At 44.6% G+C, this 22,409-nt stretch overlaps 1 protein-coding gene across 1 annotated transcript; it reads right to left on the reverse strand.

Moving 5' to 3' along the window:
- Positions 1 to 9,302: 9,302 nt before the first annotated feature.
- On the reverse strand, positions 9,303 to 21,203 carry LOC143781636 (microtubule-associated serine/threonine-protein kinase 4-like). Its single transcript, XM_077268330.1, has 16 exons — positions 20,793 to 21,203; positions 19,333 to 19,434; positions 18,989 to 19,088; positions 14,768 to 14,835; positions 13,898 to 13,983; positions 13,454 to 13,662; positions 12,941 to 13,079; positions 12,721 to 12,853; positions 12,370 to 12,535; positions 12,165 to 12,263; positions 11,817 to 11,939; positions 11,560 to 11,666; positions 11,373 to 11,464; positions 10,938 to 11,011; positions 10,410 to 10,454; positions 9,303 to 10,180 (listed from the first exon to the last, which is right to left on the reverse strand). Exons 1-16 carry the CDS (start codon positions 21,015 to 21,017, stop codon positions 10,083 to 10,085), a joined length of 1,866 nt encoding a protein of 621 aa, XP_077124445.1. The 5' UTR covers positions 21,018 to 21,203; the 3' UTR covers positions 9,303 to 10,082.
- Positions 21,204 to 22,409: the final 1,206 nt, after the last annotated feature.

Consider the following 22,409-nt stretch of genomic DNA (forward strand, 5'->3'; position numbering starts at 1 on the left):
TGCAATAGCATCTGCCATGGCTGGAGACCCCGATCTGCCCCCACCCCACCCCACCGATCGCCCCCCCAGTCGTCCTTTTTGCCCCGATCTCCGTTCCGCTCCCCTCCTCCCTCCTGTCGGCTCCCCCGGTCCTCCTGTCCGCTCCCCAGGTCCTCCGATCCCCCCCCCCCCCGTGTTCCGGTCCCACCCCCCCATACTTACCTAGCTCCGATGTCCCTCCCGGTGTCCGGCCGTCTGCTTCATGGGCGCCGCCATCTTGGAAAATGGCGGGCGCATGCGCAGTGCGCCCGCCGAATCTGCCAGCCGGCAGATTCGTTCCTGCACATTTTGATCACTGTGATAAGTTCTATCACAGCGATCAAAATAAAAAAAATAGTAAATAAATCACCCCCTTTATCACCCCCATAGGTAGGGATAATAATAAAATACAGAAAATATAATTATTTTTGTTTTTCCATTAGGGTTAGGGTTAGGGGTAGGGTTAGGGGTAGGGTTAGGGGTAGGGGTAGGGTTGCACTTAGGGTTGCACTTAGGGTTGCACTTAGGGCTAGGGTTGCACTTAGGGTTGCACTTAGGGTTGCACTTAGGGGTGCACTTAGGGCTAGGGTTGCACTTAGGGTTGCACTTAGGGTTGCACTTAGGGCTAGGGTTGCACTTAGGGTTGCACTTAGGGTTGCACTTAGGGCTATGGTTGCACTTAGGGTTGCACTTAGGGGTGCACTTAGGGCTAGGGTTGCACTTAGGGTTGCACTTAGGGCTAGGGTTGCACTTAGGGTTGCACTTAGGGTTGCACTTAGGGCTAGGGTTGCACTTAGGGTTGCACTTAGGGTTGCACTTAGGGCTATGGTTGCACTTAGGGTTGCACTTAGGGTTGTACTTAGGGTTGCACTTAGGGTTGCACTTAGGGCTAGGGTTGCACTTAGGGCTAGGGTTGCACTTAGGGCTAGGGTTGCACTTAGGGCTAGGGTTAGAATTAGGGTTAGAATTAGGGTTAGAATTAGGGCTAGGGTTAGAATTAGGGTTAGAATTAGGGTTAGGGTTGGAATTAGGGTTAGAATTAGGCTATGTGCACACGGTGCGGATTTGGCTGCGGATCCGCAGCGGATTGGTCGCTGTGGATTCGTATCAGTTTTCAATCACGTTTACAGTACCACGTAAACCTATGGAAAACCAAATCCGCTGTGCCCATGGTGCGGAAAATACAGCGCGGAAACGCTGCGTTGTATTTTCCGCAGCATGTCAATTCTTTGTGCAATTCCGCAGCGTTTTACACCTGCTCCATAATAGGAATCCGCAAGTGAAATCCACACAAAAAACACTGGAAATCCGCGGTAAATCCGCAGCTAAAGCGCAGTGCGTTTTACCTGCAGATTTTTCAAAAACTGCGGAAAAATCCACACAAATCCGCAACGTGAGCACATAGCCTTAGGGTTGGAATTAGGGGTAAGACTAGGGTTAGGGGTGTGTTGGGGTTACGATTGTGGTTAGGGTTGGGATTAGAGTTAGGGGTGTGTTGGGGTTAGTGTTGGAGTTAGAATTGAGGGGTTTCCACTTTTTAGGCACATCAGGGGGTCTCCAAACGCGACACGGCGCCACCATTGATTCCAGCCAATCTTGCGTTGAAAAAGTAAAATGGTGCTCTCTCCCTTCCGAGCCCCGACGTGTGCCCAAACAGTGCTTTACCCCCACATATGGGGTACCAGCGTACTCAGGAGAAACTGATCAACAACTTTTGGGGTCCAATTTCTCCTGTAACCCTTGGGAAAATAAAAAAATTGCGGGCTAAAAAATTATTTTTGAGGAAAGAAAAATGATTTTTTATTTTCACGGCTCTGCGTTATAAACTTCTGTGAAGCACTTGGGGGTTCAAAGTGCTCACCACACATCTAGATAAGTTCCCTTGGGGGTTTAGTTTCCAAAATGGGATCACTTGTGGGGAGTTTCTACTGTTTAGGCACATCAGGGGCTCTGCAAACGCAACGTGATGCCCGCAGAGCATTCCATCAAAGTCTGCATTTCAAAACGTCACTACTTCACTTCCGAGCTCCGGCATGTGCCCAAACAGTGGTTTACCCCCACATATGGGGTATCACCGTACTCAGGAGAAACTGGACAACAACTCTTGGGGTCAAATTTCTCCTGTTACCCTTGGGAAAATAAAAAAATCAGGGCTAAAAAATTTTTTGGGAGGAAAGAAAACGTATTTATTATTTTCACGGCTCTGCGTTATAAACTTCTGTGAAGCACTTAGGGGTTCAAAGTGCTCACCACACATCTAGATAAGTTCCCTTGGGGGTTTAGTTTCCAAAATGGGGTCACTTGTGGGGGGTTTCTACTGTTTAGGCACATCAGGGGCTCTGCAAACGCAACGTGATGCCCGCAGAGCATTCCATCAAAGTCTGCATTTCAAAACATCACTACTTCACTTCCAAGCCCCGGCATGTGCCCAAACAGTGGTTTACCCCCACATATGGGGTATCAGCATACTCAGGAGAAACTGGACAACAACTCTTGGGGTCAAATTTCTCCTGTTACCCTTGGGAAAATAAAAAAATCAGGGCTAAAAAAATTTTTTTGAGGAAAGAAAACGTATTTATTATTTTCACGGCTCTGCGTTATAAACTTCTGTGAAGCACTTAGGGGTTCAAAGTGCTCACCACACATCTAGATAAGTTCATTTGGGGGTCTAGTTTCCAAAATGGGGTCACTTGTGGGGGGTTTCTACTGTTTAGGCACATCAGGGGCTCTGCAAACGCAACGTGACGCCCGCAGAGCATTCCATCAAAGTCTGCATTTCAAAACGTCACTACTTCCCTTCCGAACCCCGACGTGTGCCCAAACAGTGGTTCACCCCCACATATGGGGTATCAGCGTACTCAGGAGAAACTGGACAACAACTATTGGGGTAAAATTTCCCCTGTTACCCTTGGGAAAATAAAAAATTCAGGGCTAAAAAAAAATTTTTGAGAAAAGAAAAATTATTTTTTATTTTCATGGCTCTGCGTTATAAACTTCTGTGAAGCACTTGGGGGTGCAAAGTGCTCACCACACATCTAGATTAGTTCCTTGGGAGGTCTAGTTTCCAAAATGGGGTCACTTATGGGGAAGCTCCAATGTTTAGGCACACAGGGGCTCTCCAAACGCGACATGGTGTCCGCTAATGATTGGAGCTAATTTTCCATTCAAAAAGACAAATGGCGTGCCTTCCCTTCCAAGCCCTGCCGTGCACCCAAACAGTGGTTTACCCCCACATATGGGGTATCATCGTACTCAGGACAAACTGGACAACAACATTTGGGGTCCAATTTCTCCTGTTACCCTTGGGAAAATAAAAAATTCTGGGCTAAAAATCATTTTTGAGGAAAGAAAAATTATTTTTTATTTTCACGGCTCTGCGTTATAAACTTCTGTGAAGCACTTGTTGGTTTAAAGTGCTCACTATGCATCTAGATAAGTTCCTTGGGGGGTCTAGTTTCCAAAATGGGGTCACTTGTGGGGGAGCTCCAATGTTTAGGCACACAGGGGCTCTCCAAACGCGACATGGTGTCCGCTAACGATTGGAGCTACTTTTCCATTCAAAAAGTCAAATGGCGCGCCTTCCCTTCCGAGCCTTGCCATGCGCCCAAACAGTGGTTTACCCCCACATATGAGGTATCGGCGTACTCAGGAGAAATTGCCCAACAAATTTTAGGATCCATTTTATCGTGTTGCCCATGTGAAAATTAAAAAATTGAGGCTAAAATAATTTTTTTGTGAAAAAAAAGTACTTTTTCATTTTTACGGATCAATTTGTGAAGCACCTGGGGGTTTAAAGTGCTCACTATGCATTTAGATAAGTTCCTTGGGGCGTCTAGTTTCCAAAATGGGGTCACTTGTGGGGGAGCTCCAATGTTTAGGCACACGGGGGCTCTCCAAACGCGACATGGTGTCCGCTAAAGATTGGAGCCAATTTTTCATTCAAAAAGTCAAATGGCGCTCCTTCCCTTCCGAGTTCTGCCGTGCGCCCAAACAGTGGTTTACCCCCACATATGAGGTATCAGCGTACTCAGAACAAATTGGACAACAACTTTCGTGGTCCAGTTTCTCCTTTTACCCTTGGGAAAATAAAAAAATTGTTGCTAAAAGATCATTTTTGTGACTAAAAAGTTAAATGTTCATTTTTTCCTTCCATGTTGCTTCTGCTGCTGTGAAACACCTGAAGGGTTAATAAACTTCTTGAATGTGGTTTTGAGCACCTTGAGGGGTGCAGTTTTTAGAATGGTGTCACTTTTGGGTATTTTCAGCCATATAGAACCCTCAAATTGACTTCAAATGTGAGGTGGTCCCTAAAAAAAATGGTTTTGTAAATTTTGTTGTAAAAATGAGAAATCACTGGTCAAATTTTAACCCTTATAACTTCCTAGCAAAAAAAAATGTTGTTTCCAAAATTGTGCTGATGTAAAGTAGACATGTGGGAAATGTTATTTATTAACTATTTTGTGTCACATAACTCTCTGGTTTAACAGAATAAAAATTAAAAATGTGAAAATTGCGAAATTTTCAAAATTTTCGCCAAGTTTCCATTTTTTTCACAAATAAACGCAGAAAATATCGACCTAAATTTACCACTAACATGAAGCCCAATATGTCTCGAAAAAACAATCTCAGAATCGCTAGGATCCGTTGAAGCGTTCCTGAGTTATTACCTCATAAAGGGACACTGGTCAGAATTGCAAAAAACGGCAAGGTCATTAAGGCCAAAATAGGCTGGGTCATGAAGGGGTTAATAGGTTAGAGTAGAGTAGAGCTCGGCCAAAAGAGTCTACCTTGTTGTGGTGGTGGCGGCTTAAAAAATCTTTTGGCCAAAACAAAAGCTGCTGGCTATGTGTGATCTGGTGATGGGAACTGTTAATGAGTGATTGGTGAGAAGTGGAGTTTTTCCAAGAGAGAGCGGTGGGACTGTGATCAGTTCGAGGGGTGGAGGCGGGGGCTGGGGTGGAGCCTGGGGGGCCCTGAAAATGTTGCCAGTATGAGGCCCCGAAATTCCTAATGGCAGCCCTGCTAAGCATGCACCGCCTCCGGCGTCCATTTACCCGAAGCCCACTTCAGGGAAATCTATGGGAAACGGAACGCCGGTCGACATCTTCTGAGAGCCCAGGGCCCGCAACATCGCCCCATTCCTGCCGCCACACTGCAGGCCTCCTGAAGTAGCGACCCTGCCTCCTGTGGCCGCTCCACCACAGCCGCGTCTCCCGGTAGGATGCCTTCGGATTATAAGACGCACCCCCTTTTTCCTCTCAAGTTTTAATTTTAGTGAAAAAATATGTGTCTTCGAATGCAAGATATACCATGAATAAACTTTGATCTGTTCGATTACTTGTATTATATACTGCAGTAAGTATATAGCACAAATCGCTGTCTTCTATGAAGCTCAGCCTGTTGTTGGGTCGTACAGGAGTGCCAAGATGGCGGCCGTGGGCCTTCAGCAGGACCCTGGCTGCCATGGCGACCATTCTGCACCTTGCGAGCAAGCTGTTGTAGAGCTGATGGGAGCCTGAATGGAGATTTAAATAGTCTAGTGCCACCAATCAGTTCAAAAACGAAAAATAGCAAGGTAGGGCTGTAGTTAAGTAATTAATAAAATATAACCTTTAATCTTATCTATTTAAAATGAGCTATAATGTCTCATAAAATCCACGTAATACATAACAAACAACATATAGATACTCCTTAGTGCTTCAATCATGCACCATAGTCTCCAGCACAATGCACTTTTTATCAATATATGGGATATCACTCCCCCAACAAGAAAAAGAGTGCTTCTTAAAGTGGTCTAATCTATGTATGCCACTTATATTAGCCGTTGAAATATAGGAACAATCTCACCAAATAAGGTCCCTTGTTTCACGGTCTGGATCAGGATGGGTTGCGATGCTTCTATTCATGAGGGGGCTCTCCACTTGCCCTTTTTCGAGACCTCATTACTCAAAGTCTCATCCAACTCTCCCTACGTCCTCCTTCATAACAGAATCTCCCAACGCGTTTCTTGTTTCCCAGTCATCAGGGGAGAGGTCGTTCAATATAGCAGCAAGTGTGCCATTCACCATGCAGATATGCACACTTAGGAGGGTGAGTCACCGCGCGTGCGATACCTTACTTTTTATACTGAAGTATCCATCTCTCAGCGCGTGTGGATTGCCGGAGCTCCATTTCCGGTTACCTGGCGGTCACATGATCTATAGTGCGATACGCCCCCTTCAGAGGTGTGTCCTCATGGAACGCATGATGACACGCAAGCCTCTCCACATGTAACGAGGGGGTCGCGTAGTTACTCTGCGACTTCTATTCTAATGCGGCACATAGTAATAAGCCGACATTACCGGTCCGGAGGATGGGATAGACCCGCTCCTCCTCCGGAGGGAGTAAAAGGACGTGCCTGCCATGTATAAGATTATTTAACCCCTCAAATGTTTCCAACAATTAGTTATATATTTTATGTGATAGGGGGAATAATATTCATATATTTCTTTTATACATCCTACAACCTCCAATCCTTGGAGGGAGGATCTAGTAGGCAATGTCTTTTATGGTTTCCTAACTTCGGGTTTTCAACACATCTACCCCAGCGGTTACTCCAGGGATTCTCCCAGGTCTAGTAAAGCCATATCCATTCATTAATTACCAAATTAGCTAAATTAAGCTCGATGATTTTTTTCAGAGTTCGTATCATAGGGGTTCTAGAGGGAATTCCTCCTCCAAGTTACAAGATACAAAAGGATGGTAAATAGGGTCCTTTACTTAAAAAGGGTTCACCCTTAGTTCTTTCAAATGCATATTTAGTTCCACAGATTAGTATTGGCCCGTCTTCATTACTGGACAACCTACACATCCCCTACATCGGTAACAACCTTTGATTTTATTGGTCAACCACATTTCATTTTTTGGAGGAGAAAAGTGACTCCGTACAATCCTATCGCCTATTGATCTCCCTTTCTGAGACTTTGAGTAATGAGGTCTCGAAAAAGGGCAAGTGGAGAGCCCCCTCATGAATAGAAGCATCGCAACCCATCCTGATCCAGACCGTGAAACAAGGGACCTTATTTGGTGAGATTGTTCCTATATTTCAACGGCTAATATAAGTGGCATACATAGATTAGACCACTTTAAGAAGCACTCTTTTTCTTGTTGGGGGAGTGATATCCCATATATTGATAAAAAGTGCATTGTGCTGGAGACTATGGTGCATGATTGAAGCACTAAGGAGTATCTATATGTTGTTTGTTATGTATTACGTGGATTTTAGGAGACATTATAGCTCATTTTAAATAGATAAGATTAAAGGTTATATTTTATTAATTACTTAACTACAGCCCTACCTTGCTATTTTTCGAGCCTGAATGGAGGCCTCATTTAACCAGTTCAGGACCGGCCCGGTTTCCCCTGTTCCCGACCAGACATATTTTCAGAGTTTATTGTACATGATCACGGAAATAATATTCTCATTCAGATATTCAAATAATGCCTCTTTCTCTCGTGACACATGGGGCTTAATTTTGTAATTTTTACCATTGAGGTTAAAGGGCTTCTCCATACTTGACAGGACCTTGTGCATTACCGCACCCCATTACACACCTTGTCCGCCCCCTGAGTATACGCGCAGACGCTTCGGCTCTGTCTGGTGGCGCAGCATCACGACCTTACCGGGAGCACTTCAGGAATGCTTCTGTAGCACCTGGTGGATTTGTCTAATTTTCCTAGAGTCTCCTCTTTTTCTGACGGCCTATTCGCAAATAGTAAAATAATTGTATCTGGGGTCCCATGGACACTAGAAGGGGGTCCGCAGTCACTGGCTGGAGAAGAATGAATGCAGCGGCCATTATCTGTGACAGGCCCCCACCTACCATGTTCCCTGTGTAATATGTTTTGTTTGGAGAGTTCCTGGTCTTAAATCTGCACAAAACCTCAGTGTGAACATAAATCTACATTGCAAATGGTACTATTTTTTTTTTATGTGGAAAAAGAATCACTGTGTCAATCCTTGAGGCGTTTCTGCTACAAAAATAAGAAAACTCCTAATCTGATGGTAATTTTTTACTGCCAGAAAAACAAGTTCAAATTTGACAACTGAATCAAATGAACGTAGAAAAATCACTCCATATACAAAATTGGTGTCAAAAAAATTCATGGAAAAAATCTTGGGGGTTTTTTTTAACAAGAATTTGTTGTTTTTAGGCTGTTGATTTTTCAACCTGAAAATTTCAGATGAAAAAATTCTCTCCCTGTGAACATATCCAAAGAGAATGTTGGGCTTTTTTTTTACACAGAATGTTCAGCGAGAAAAATCTACATCCAAAAAATATTTCAATGAATTCAGTAGTCTTGTTTTTTCTTTTCAAGCAGAAACATTACAAGAACTGGCAAAAATTCCTTTTGTTATGTATGAAAAACGAGCCCAAGATTATTTTTAGATGGAGTTACAAGAGATATGAAACATTTTTTTTTTATTTGGATTTTGTCACAGAATCTGACATGAAAAACACATCACAAAATTATGAACATAGTGAAAAAATGCTCAATAATTCACTACTGAACCAAGTCAAGCAGAAAAAGTCCCATACACAGAACCACACCAACCGCTGGCTTTTTCCTGAAGTGGCTTTTTGAGCGAAAACTCCAGCGACTGTGCCGGCGTCTGAAAGATACTGTGTGCATGTAGGCAGTTTCTGCTCCAAAAAACTCTGCAAAAAGATTGTGTTCACACTGCGTCTTTTTCTACCCTTTAAAAAATGTATTTTTTTGCTTCTTCTCATCATTTCCTGGATGTTTCTGCTATGTTTTCTTATTGTTTTTTTGTGTGTGCTTTTCTTTATTTTTTCCAACACTTTCTGGTTGTTTTGATTTAAATTTCCTTAAGCATTAAAAAAAAACTTGTAGAAACACTAAAAAAAACATGCAAAATAATGCCTGGATTTCTTCCCTTTTTTAGCATTCCCATTGACTTAAAGTTATTTCCAGAAATGTTTAACCAGTAACAAATATTGGCATTTGAATGTGAGAGTGGGAGGTAGTGATTACGGAGGATGTTGGTCTCAGCTCATTGGAATGTACGTATGGTAGTAACCGAGATGTAGGACGGTGCAGCGCTCTGGAGAGCTTTGTGGGTGAGTGCAATGACTGTTACAAGAGAGTGGAGGCGCCAGTGTAGCTGCTGGACAGAAATATTAGCCTGGCTGCTGCATTCTGGGTAATGAGAAATGTATTTAGGGAGGAGAAGAGCGATTAGTAGAGTTCAAGACGAAAAAGAATCAGAATAAAAATCGGAGTAATAATAATTGTAATTTTTTTTTATTAATAATAATTAATAATAAGATAGAAGGACGAGGGAAGGGCAAAATCAGGAACAGAATCGATAGACGAAATCCTAGTCAGGAAGAAGCCGGGATCACCAGGTGATCAGTAACAGCGCAGTCTGCGAGCAGTATGGATACCGCAGAGTCTGGTGACATAGGCCAGACCCGAACATGTCCGGGCAGAGATGTAACAGTCAGAAGGCCACAAGTAGATGGTGACGGTCCTTCTATACAGCTACAGCAGTGATGGTGGATCTGCTGGTGTAACAGTCAGAAGGCCACAGGTAGATGGTGACGGTCCTTCTATACAGCTACAGCAGTGATGGTGGATCTGCTGGTGTAACAGTCAGAAGGCCACAGGTAGATGGTGAAGGTCCTTCTATACAGCTCCAGCAGTGATGGTGGATCTGCTGGTGTAACAGTCAGAAGGCCATAGGTAGATGGTGAAGGTCCTTCTATACAGCTCCAGCAGTGATGGTGGATCTGCTGGTGTAACAGTCAGAAGGCCACAGGTAGATGGTGAAGGTCCTTCTATAAAGCTCCAGCAGTGATGGTGGATCTGCTGGTGTAACAGTCAGAAGGCCACAGGTAGATGGTGAAGGTCCTTCTATACAGCTCCAGCAGTGATGGTGGATCTGCTGGTGTAACAGTCAGAAGGCCACAGGTAGATGGTGAAGGTCCTTCTATAAAGCTCCAGCAGTGATGGTGGATCTGCTGGTCTTCAGGGCGCTGGATGCAGAGGTGTCCCGTCTTTTAGATGTCTCTAGGGGGACGGTGACAACATGTAAATAGGCGAGCAGCCCTGGATAATCCACGCCGGCAGGATGATAAGATCCGGCGGAGGATGGAACCTATGAGAAGAGACAGAAATATAATGTAAGTTATGGGACACCATAGGACATGATACTACTGTGCGGTCACTGTGGCCGGACGGCAGAGGAATCTCATCACACAGAGGTCAGGGATCATCGTCAGCCATCACACATGTGACAATCCCATCACCGACAGATGACATCTGCTCCACATGAAGTATTCTCCCTGACCGAAATCACACAACATGGAGCTGATTCTCACACTTACCTCGTCTCTTTTTCCCCTTTTCCACATTTTCTGATTTTTCTTGTTCTATAAACAAAAACAACAACTCAGTAAGGACATATTGTTATGGGATCTGCCGTGTATCTGTGCTGTGTATAGTGGGATTGTTCTAGACCTGTCCCCTATAGTCCTGATCATCTGGCATTACATAATAGGGCAGAATAAGTCCTATACACTGGACATGACCTCATCTGAGGGGCATTAGATGTGTCACTAATATGGAGCAGTGAGCGCCCTGTGTGCCGCCATGTGGTGCACTCCTAATGAGCGATATTCTACTATAGGAGATGATGTCTCGTTATGATGACAGAGGTTACTGGATGCTACAACGTATCACAGCATCCATGATAATGGACAAATTTACAGAAATAGAGACTGGGCCCATGGGCAACATAACTGGGATCCATGAAACATAGATAACATAGCAGACCTAATACAAAAATGCCATGTGGAGATATTGGACCCTTGATGGCAACACTCACATTTTTGGTGCTATAGACATGTACATACCTGAGATTGGGGACGAGGATGGCAAGCTGGTTATAGCATCATCACTAGCAGATTCAGGAAAAGATTTTCTCTGCCTGTTTGGAAGAAGAAAACAGTGTAACTCACAAGTAAATCAATATAAAACGGGTTGTCTGACAAGAAGAACACCGAATATAGGGCCTAATAGGACATGTGAAAGTCATAGTTTTGAGCAGGAGACCTTCCCCACTATCTTCTGTGGATCTGAGCGGAAAATGATTACTAAGAATGTCCGGCCTGTAATACTACATGTCTCCTACAGTGTGGGCAGCACTAACAATACATGACCAACTGCAATTATGGCCTGTTATCACCAGCGGATTCTGCATTTGATATTATAGATATTATGTCCTATATTTGGTGTTTTGCACATATATCAGCCTGGAGCCCCTAGTAATGGCCCCATAATTTACTCACATTCTGATGTTTCTGCTTGATGCTTGGGTACACACTAGAGGGGACTTGGTATCCTCATTGTTGGTGTTGTTCCTGGTAGTGATGGTACAGAGCTAAATAAAGACAAAATAAAAGATATGAAATTCCTTTTTTTTTTACTTTTAGAGGTTAATTTTACATTTTCTGGATTTCTTGACCACATACTTACATTAGAAAGCCTTTCAGAGGATGATGTAAAATTTTGGAAGAAAAGGCTCTCATTGTCCTCACTTGTGTCCTCCTCTGAGACCATTTGATTGTCTGGATCAGCGTGATCTACAAGTCATACGTAATTACATATTATTAGAGGTTGCCACTATGACACAATCACTATTTATAACAAATATTAATAGGAACTGATTGTCACATATTAAGGAAGACGAGACAAACAGCCGCTTAGTCCAGATGATGTCTCCTTCTACTTACTGATAAATAAGCTGGTGTCCACATCTGACACAAGCTGAGGAACATACTCTGGCTTGTGACTTAGAAGGTTGTCAAAGTTCAAGTCACTCAGAAATTCATAATTCTTGATCTCAAATGCTCCTCCTGGAAGAAGAAATTCAAAAGTGATGCGGATGTTGTCAGAGACTGCTTCATATCTGAACAGTTTATCATAATCTCAACTTCTGACATGACCGAAGGAAATAGATTGAAAGTCATAGTATGGAGAACTAGAAATAGGCAAGCAGATAGAGATCTGCTGATCCTCATGGACTTGAGCGATGAGTCCTTTGTGTAAGAAGTGAATATTAATACTATTTTATCTGTTACCTGTCCCAAGTCTTTGTGCAGGATTTGTTCTCAGCAGGTCACTGATAAGGTCCTGAGCATCGGGGGGAGGAGCGTGATCCCAATCCCAAATTAGGTCTCCTGTTATATAGAAAATTACAGAAAAAAAAACCTCTGTATTGGACTGTAAAGGAAATAACTAAACCCATGTAACCAGGCAAAGCAATGATAGGATTATTCTACTTACCACCGACAATATTGTTATAAAGCTCAGTTAGGGTGTTTCCGTGAAATGGTACATATCCCATAAGAAATTTATGCAGGATTATCCCCATTGACCACCAGTCAGCAGGTCTTCCATAGCCTTTCTTCAGGATGATTTCTGGGGCCATGTAAGATGGGGTGCCACATTTCTGGATGCCGACAGAAGATAGAGATGAGAATCAATGAAATGATTATTATGACAAGTTTGCGCGACACAATAACAGAAGATAAAATATCAGTGGAAAAGTTCTCCAGAAATGAAGAACGTAGAGAAGAGACAATAGTGTGATGAGTTGTGTAAAAAACAAGCTAAGTTCCTGTAAGTGATACCGACCTCACGGTCCTTGAACTCTCTGCTGATATCCTCCAATGATTCCTTGTGGGTGTTGGTTCCTGGTGTCATGACACCAACTTTTGAAACCCCAAAATCTGCGACTTTAATGTGTCCAGCAGCTGTAATCAGGAGGCTGTGAAAGAGAAGATGGTTTTAGTCTCACAGGCCGTGGTAATAAATGATAACTTTCCTCCATTATTATACTACTGGTTGTACTTACTTCGCTGGCTTCAGGTCTCTATGCAACACACCATAGCTGTGCAGGTATTCCACAGCAACAACCGCTTCTGCAAAGTACAGGCGGGCCGAGGGGACAGATAAAGGACCCCTGGTGGTTAGAAGGGTCTCACAATCTCCACCTGTAGAAGAAATGAAATATGAGCGGTGAGGGGTTTGTACAGCAGATCACCACGATGTATCCTGAGAAGTGAGCGGAGACATCGGGGCAGGAGAGACTATATGCAGATATCATCTATAGTGCACAGAATATTAGTCTGAGGTCATGGTGAAATGTCGTCCATGTCACTAATGACGTGATGTGACATCTGGTCTACAGCTGGAGATCCTGACGTGCTCAGTGCGGACATACAGGGACATCACACACATCCATGACTTTCCGTAATCCCTATAGTGAATGTGGGAATGTCACCGTCCACGAGGACGTCCTAATGATAGGAGCGGTGATAAGATGTCCGCAGACATGGGCTGAATATAATACATGGACGTGTCCTACCTCCTACATACTCCATGACCATACACAGGTGAGATCTCGTAGGGAAGGAGCAGAGCATGGAGGCCACAAAGGGACAATCCGCGAATGTCAGGATGTCCCTCTCCAGAAAGGCCCCTTCCACGTCTTCTAGAGTATTCATGTTCTTCTTGGCCATTTTCTTCATGGCAAAGATCTTCTGTGAGTCTTTATGGTGAACTAAGCAGACGGTCCTGGAGAGAAGGAGAAGCCATGGTTTATAATGAATCCTTATTAACAGTCCGGTGATTTGTTACCGATCAGTTTGCTCCACTGTTTATAGCGGAGCTGAATAGTGACAATTAGATGTGGACAGTGGTGGGGACTCAGATCATGTCCCTATGATAACACTGAATGGCAGAGCACTGAGGCTGAAGCCTTATCATAGGGAAGCCTGAGAAGTGTGGATTATGCCAAGAGAAATCTCACCCAAAAGTTCCGCTGCTGATCACCTTGGATGTTTCATAGTCGCTCATTTGCGGCTTTCTTGCCGGGATCAATGATTCCATCAAGTTCTATACAAGAAGAAGAAGAAATAATATTAAGATCTAGAAGCTGCAGGGAAACATCTCCAGATGCAGAAATGTCTCCTCCGATATTATGTCCCCGCTGATGTGCACTGATCCGATGTAGGGAGGATACGAGCCAGACGCTCCGCAGACACGGATGTAATATAAGGGGTGTCCTCCATACACCGGAATCATTGTACAGTGCTGGATAATGTGGGAGATCACACAGAGGAGAACTTACCGGGAGAATATGTCAGCAGGTTTGTGCTATGTATTCTTAGAGCAGCATGATGTAGGGGCTGAGACCCCTGATTCCAGTGATGCGTCACTTACCAGGCTGTGTGGTGTTGAGTCAATAAAATCAGTGTTTTATCAGCAGGAGATTATCACCAGAGGACTATGTGTCTCATGCCACGTAGTCCAATTGCTGTGTGTAACCCCACCACTGATTGGCAGTTTTCTTTCTATGCACTGTGTACACGGAAAGCAGCCAATCACTGGTGTGGGCAGGGTTATATACAGAACGCTGCCAATCACTGGTGTGGGTGGCGTTATATATGAATTATTGGATACATCTCTGGAATCAGGGTCTCTGCCCCTACATCATGATGCTCTCAGATAGGAACAAAAACCCTCTGACAGATTCTTATAATATAAATGCTGTTATCTAATGCGATAGTGTCATCTCCTCTTAGAATAGAGACGCCCCCTGGTTATATGGGGATAATACTGGAGGGGTCTCACACTCCACGATCAGTGACACACAGACATCTCCCTCTATAATACTTACACCGGCAGGTTCTTGGATCTCCGGGATCTCTAAGATAACACTGTCAGGATCCGCCAGCTCAGTTGTTTCTAAAATAGTGATAAAATGATGAAGAAATAAAATGTATTAGAGGATATTAATCCTACAGACACAATACAGCGATATAACAGAGAAATGACAAGACGTGTGTAAATGGGATTAATCCTCGTTATAGGGGGATTCTGTGTATGGGAACCTCCGGCGCATCCATAGATAAATGTCATGTAATGGTGGAGGACCCCAATCACCACATGAATGAGGATCCCATCGCCCTCGCTGCACATGTGAGTGATGGGAACAGAGCTGAGACATAGGAGCCAGATGCAAATTAGCCTGGAAGTGCACTGGGGCGTGTCACTGCATTCAGACTTCTTCCACACCCCCAGTGCACTTCCATCCTGATTTCTATATGACTTATACATTAGATATCTCCTCACTGGCACATTGGATATCTGGAAAAAAATGTGAGAAAATGTCCTACACAGTCCTCCCACACCTCCCAAATGTAACATGTGCTGTACAGTCCTCCCACTCCTCCTTTATAAAATGTCCTGTACAGTCCTCCCACTCCTCCCATATAAAATGTCTTGTACAGTCCTCCCATATAAAATGTCCTGTACAGTCCTCCCACGTCTCCCATACGTAACATGTCCTGTACAGTCCTCCCACTCCTCCCATATACAATGTCATGTACAGTCCTCCCACACTTCCCATATAAAATGTCCTGTACAGTCCTCCCACACCTCCCATATAAAATGTCCTGTACAGTCCTCCCACTCCTCCCATATAAAATGTCCTGTACAGTCCTCCCACTCCTCCCATATACAATGTCCTGTACAGTCCTCCCACTCCTCCCATATACAATGTCATGTACAGTCCTCCCACACCTCCCATATAAAATGTCCTGTACAGTCCTCCCACTCCTCCCATATACAATGTCCTGTACAGTCCTCCCACTCCTCCCATATACAATGTCATGTACAGTCCTCCCACTCCTCCCATATACAATGTCATGTACAGTCCTCCCACACCTCCCATATAAAATGTCCTGTACAGTCCTCCCACTCCTCCCATATAAAATGTCTTGTACAGTCCTCCCACTCCTCCCATATACAATGTCCTGTACAGTCCTCCCACTCCTCCCATATAAAATGTCCTGTACAGTCCTCCCACGTCTCCCATACGTAACATGTGCTGTACAGTCCTCCCACTCCTCCCATATACAATGTCATGTACAGTCCTCCCACACTTCCCATATAAAATGTCCTGTACAGTCCTCCCACACCTACCATATAAAATGTCCTGTACAGTCCTCCCACTCCTCCCATATACAATGTCCTGTACAGTCCTCCCACTCCTCCCATATACAATGTCATGTACAGTCCTCCCACTCCTCCCATATACAATGTCATGTACAGTCCTCCCACACCTCCCATATAAAATGTCCTGTACAGTCCTCCCACTCCTCCCATATAAAATGTATTGTACAGTCCTCCCATATAAAATGTCCTGTACAGTCCTCCCACGTCTCCCATACGTAACATGTGCTGTACAGTCCTCCCACTCCTCCCATATACAATGTCATGTACAGTCCTCCCACACCTCCCATATACAATGTCCTGTGCAGTCCTCCCACTCCTCCCATATACAATGTCCTGTACAGTCCTCCCACTCCTCCCATATACAATGTCCTGTACAGTCCTCCCACTCCTCCCATATAAAATGTCCTGTACAGTCCTCCCACACCTCCCATATAAAATGTCCTGTACAGTCCTCCCACTCCTCCCATATAAAATGTCCTGTACAGTCCTCCCACACCTCCCATATAAAATGTCCTGTACAGTCCTCCCACTCCTCCCATATACAATGTCCTGTACAGTCCTCCCACTCCTCCCATATACAATGTCATGTACAGTCCTCCCACTCCTCCCATACACAATGTCATGTACAGTCCTCCCACACCTCCCATATAAAATGTCCTGTACAGTCCTCCCACTCCTCCCATATAAAATGTCCTGTACAGTCCTCCCACTCCTCCCATATACAATGTCCTGTACAGTCCTCCCACACCTCCCATATGTAACATGTGCTGTACAGTCCTCCCACACTTCCCATATAAAATGTCCTGTACAGTCCTCCCACACCTCCCATATAAAATGTCCTGTACAGTCCTCCCACTCCTTCCTCTTATACAATGTCCTGTAAAGTCCTCCCACACCTCCCATATACAATGTCCTGTACAGTCCTCCCACTCCTCCCATATACAATGTCATGTACAGTCCTCCCACTCCTCCCATATACAATGTCATGTACAGTCCTCCCACTCCTCCCATATACAATGTCATGTACAGTCCTCCAACTCCCCCCATATACAATGTCCTGTACAGTCCGCCCACTCCTCCCATATACAATGTCATGTACAGTCCTCCCACTCCTCCCATATACAATGTCATGTACAGTCCTCCGACTCCCCCCATATACAATGTCATGTACAGTCCTCCCACTCCTCCCATATACAATGTCATGTACAGTCCTCCCACTCCCCCATATACAATGTCCTGTACAGTTCTCCCACTCCTCCCATATAAAATGTCCAGTACAGTCCTCCCACACCTCCCATATAAAATGTACTGTACAGTCCGCCCACTCCTCCCATATAAAATGTCCTGTACAGTCCTCCCACACCTCCCATATACAATGTCATGTACAGTCCCCCCACTCCCCCATATACAATGTCCTGTACAGTCCTCCCACTCCTCCCATATACAATGTCATGTACAGTCCTCCCATTCCTCCCATATACAATGTCATGTACAGTCCTCCAACTCCTCCCATATACAATGTCATGTACAGTCCTCCCACTCCTCCCATATACAATGTCCTGTACAGTCCTCCCACTCCCCCATATACAATGTCCTGTACAGTCCTCCCACTCCTCCCATATACAATGTCATGTACAGTCTTCCCACTCCTCCCATATACAATGTCATGTACAGTCCTCCCACTCCCCCATATACAATGTCATGTACAGTCCTCCCACTCCTCCCATATACAATGTCATGTACAGTCCTCCCACACCTCCCATGTAAAATGTCCTGTACAGTCCTCCCACTCCTCCCATATACAATGTCCTGTACAGTCCTCCCACTCCTCCCATATACAATGTCCTGTACAGTCCTCCCACTCCTCCCATATACAATGTCATGTACAGTCCTCCCACTCCTCCCATATACAATGTCATGTACAGTCCTCCAACTCCTCCCATATACAATGTCATGTACAGTCCTCCCACTCCTCCCATATACAATGTCCTGTACAGTCCTCCCACTCCCCCATATACAATGTCCTGTACAGTCCTCCCACTCCTCCCATATACAATGTCATGTACAGTCCTCCCACTCCTCCCATATACAATGTCATGTACAGTCCTCCCACTCCCCCATATACAATGTCATGTACAGTCCTCCAACTCCTCCCATATACAATGTCATGTACAGTCCTCCCACTCCTCCCATATACAATGTCCTGTACAGTCCTCCCACTCCTCCCACATACAATGTCCTGTACAGTCCTCCCACTCCTCCCATATACAATGTCCTGTACAGTCCTCCCACTCCTCCCATATACAATGTCATGTACAGTCATCCCACTCCTCCCATATACAATGTCCTGTACAGTCCTCCCACACCTCCCATGTAAAATGTCCTGTACAGTCCTCCCACTCCTCCCATATACAATGTCCTGTACAGTCCTCCCACTCCCCCATATACAATGTCCTGTACAGTTCTCCCACTCCTCCCATATACAATGTCCTGTACAGTCCTCCCACACCTCCCATGTAAAATGTCCTGTACAGTCCTCCCACTCCTCCCATATACAATGTCCTGTACAGTCCTCCCACTCCCCCATATACAATGTCCTGTACAGTCCTCCCACTCCTCCCATATACAATGTCCTGTACAGTCCTCCCGCTCCCCCCATATACAATGTCCTGTACAGTCCTCCCACTCCTCCCATATACAATGTCCTGTACAGTCCTCCCACTCCTCCCATATACAATGTCCTGTACAGTCCTCCCACTCCTCCCATATGTAATATTTGCTGCCAGGTTCCATTACAGAGTGGAAAGAGTAAATGTGACGTTATCCCCTGTGCTCTATACTATCCGGATATTTCCTGTAGAAGGTTGTGTGATCGTCTCACCTGTGGTCAGATCGCCGCTCGGCCCCGGCTGACTCGTATTAGGGTCAGGGGTTTCTTCGGTCACATTTTGCTCATCTTTGGTGTCGCCTTCTGGTGTCTCCTGATAGATAGAATATATAGAATTAACTTGTGGAACCTTCCACTAAATCACCAAATACATGAATCAGGAAGGACTGAACCTCCATTTACAGACGCACCACCTGTAACTACAGATCAGGCGCCATCATGAGGGCTTTTCTCAGAACGTCCTCTCAGATGTGACACCAGATCTTCTGATATCTGACTGGTGATCTGGAGAAGATCAGAAAACAAGGACGTGTATAGAGAAGATGATGGCTGCTTACCAGGCGTTCCGATGAGTGGGCTGGACCTTCCAGGACACACAGGACTTTTTCGGCCAGTTCTTTAATAAGAGCCAAATCTCCATATTGAGATCTTTTTTCAGCCTATAAAGACGAAAACAAAAATGAAAATTCTGAGATGAGAAAGGTCACAATGGAAGCGGCCATTGTATATGACGTCTGCTCCTGTCTCTGCAGATACCACGACTACATATCTGGGGACTCGTCCTGTGTTATATTGAGGAATGAAGAAGCTTCTATCCCACCATTATTATCCAGTATTGTGGGGAAGATTTGTGTGGAGCGTCCGCCACTTACCTGCTGTAGTAATGTCCTGATGTTCTGGGGTAAATCCGTCAGATACTCTGAGGTGAGATGACCTCGGTGGTATTTGGTCAGGCAGTCCTTTACTAGCTCCACCATCAGCCGGTGAGTGAAGCTGAGGACGCCATCGGGTGGTAGAAGCACAATCTCAGGGCGATTGGTGGTAAGAATCTCAAATAGTGCTTCTACCTGAAGATTGTCCAAAAGGAAATCAGCCATAGCGAAAACTGCAAGTGCTCAGTCACTATAGGGCCAACAAAGTCAGCAGTGATAGTGAAAAAGTGCAAGTGTTCAGTCACTATGGAGCCAACAAGGCAGCCGTGACCCTGTGTGCATTGTATAAGTAGTGACTGTGAGCGGTGATGTCACAACGGCCGACCATCACCAGTGATGTCATAATGGCCGGTGATGTCATCATAGAATCTTGTGATGGAATCTTCTAGGGACGGCTCTGCACAAATTCATGCTGCCCAGCAATATTTAAAGTGAGTGAGAGCTCATACTGTATATAGGGGCTGTGTAATGGCTCAGCTGTATATAGGGGCAATGTGTGGACTCATGCAGAATGTAGGGGCTATATGAGGGCTCTTACTGTATACTGGGGCTATGTATGGGCACTTACTTTATGTACCGGGCTATGTGAGGGATCATACAGTATTTAAAGGGCTATGTGAGGGCTCTTACAGTATATAACGGGCTGTGTATGGGCTTTTACTGTATATAGAGGGATGTCAGCGTACTTAATTCTGCTCAATATTAAGTAATACATTTAATACTATAAAACAATTATAGTCAATATATTAATATTTGGCAGAATTAATTTCAGCCTATTGGTTCAGCCTCCACAACAATCTCATCTCTTATGTGACCCCTGGAATACTGATTTCCCACCCCTGCCCTATTATGTATAGCGCTGTAACATGTAGTGCACCAGACCGTCTGCATGTTAATCGAGTGCCTTATCACATCATCTATCAAAGTGACTCATGTGATATGTCATGAGATACAGTACATCGGGTGCTGGGGGCCCCCACCTTCTAAACTGCCCAGGGCCCCGGCTACTCTTTATCCACCCCTGCTTCTATCCCACCATTATTATCCAGTATTATGGAGATTTGTGTGCAGCGTCAGCCACTTACCTGCTGTAGTAATGTCCTGATGTTCTGGGGTAAATCCGTCAGATACTCTGAGGTGAGTTGACCTCGGTGGTACTTGGTCAGGCAGTCCTTTACTAGCTCCACCACCAGCCGGTGAGTGAAGCTGAGGACGCCATCGGGTGGTAGAAGCACAATCTCAGGGCGATTAGTGGTAAGAATCTCCCATAGTGCTTCTACTTGAAGATTGTCCAAAAGGAAATCATCCATAGCGAAAAACTGCAAGTGCTCAGTCACTATAGAGCCAACAAAGGCAGCAGTGATAGCAAGAAAGTGCAAGTGTTCAGTCACTATGGAGAAAGGTAGCTGTGATAGCGAGAAAGTGCAAGTGTTCAGTCACTATGGAGCCAACAAAGTCAGCAGCGATAGAGAGAAACTGCAAGCGCTCGGTCACTGTAGAGCCAACAAAGGCAGCAGTGACCCTGTGCGCCTTGTATTTATAGTGACTGAGCCGTGATGTCACAATGGTCTGTGATGTCATCAATGGAATGTTGTGATGGAATCTTCTAGGTTCGGCTCTGCACAAATACATACTGCCCAGCAATACTATAGAAACACCATAGAATTAAATCCGGCTCCATGATTTGATGGCCGTTCTCTTTTGTTTCCAATTAGAACACAGCCAGGATAAGGTTATGTTCCTACGTTTCATTTTTGCAGCATTTTTTTCTGCATCAAAAACCAGATTTGTGGCAGGAAACCATTGTGTACAATCCACACTTATTTGCTGTGTTTTTTGCAGTGTTTATACTTTTTCATTCATTTGAATGGGTGAATAAAGCAGCAAAACTCACGAAGGAATTGACATACTGCAGATATTAAAAAAGTAAGGAAAAAACGCAGCATGTGAATGAGGCTTCAGAAATCTCATTCACTAATCTGGTGTTTTAGCTGCAGAAAAGAAAATCCGCTTGTGAAAAACCCCAAAGACAAACTCAGTCATATGACGTGTGATACATTTTATTATAATCTACAAAGGACGTGACACAGATCAGCTGTGCAGCGGAGACCGGAGCCTGAAATCGCTAATATTCAGCCCTAGTTACAGGGGAAATCAGCAATCATAAGCGTGTATTTAGATAGTGAAATGCCCGGCTTTTCTGTCCTCATGGTGGGCACAATGTGTGCAAAAAAACACAACAGAAGAAGAAAAAGCAAGGAAAATATACAGTATATTTGTGTGTGTGTGTATATATATATATATATATATATATATATATATATATATATATATATATATATAAACATTTAGACCGCCGCTTGGTCTTTAAACTCTTTGTTTTCCTGGCGCTGGTTGTACAACATCTCTTTAGCACCAATAATATCTAAGGCCTCTTTCACACGTCAGTGTCTCCGGTACGTGTAGTGACTGTTTTCTCACGTACCGGAGACACTGACACACGTAGACCCATTTAAATGAATGGGTCTATGCACATGTGCGTGTTTTCACTGAAAACACGTCGACATGTCCGTTTTCTACCTGCAGCACGGACCACAATACGGACAGCACACGTGCACACGGAGAACAGTGTGCACACGGAGAACAGTGTGCACACTCCTCCGTGTGCACACTCCTCCGTGTGCACGTACCGCCCGCAGGAG

This window comes from Ranitomeya variabilis, chromosome 6 (assembly GCF_051348905.1).
Source record: "Ranitomeya variabilis isolate aRanVar5 chromosome 6, aRanVar5.hap1, whole genome shotgun sequence".
Taxonomy (NCBI): domain Eukaryota; kingdom Metazoa; phylum Chordata; class Amphibia; order Anura; family Dendrobatidae; genus Ranitomeya; species Ranitomeya variabilis.

Coding starts and splice junctions, on each gene's coding strand:
- LOC143781636 (XM_077268330.1), bottom strand. CDS start 21,017: ATGGATGATTTCCTTTTGGACAATCTTCAAGTAGAAGCACTATGGGAG. Junction 14,836..18,988: donor GAGCGGCGATCTGACCACAG/GTGAGACGATCA, acceptor TCACTATTTTAG/AAACAACTGAGCTGGCGGAT. Junction 13,080..13,453: donor GGTCATGGAGTATGTAGGAG/GTAGGACACGTC, acceptor TTTCTTCTACAG/GTGGAGATTGTGAGACCCTT.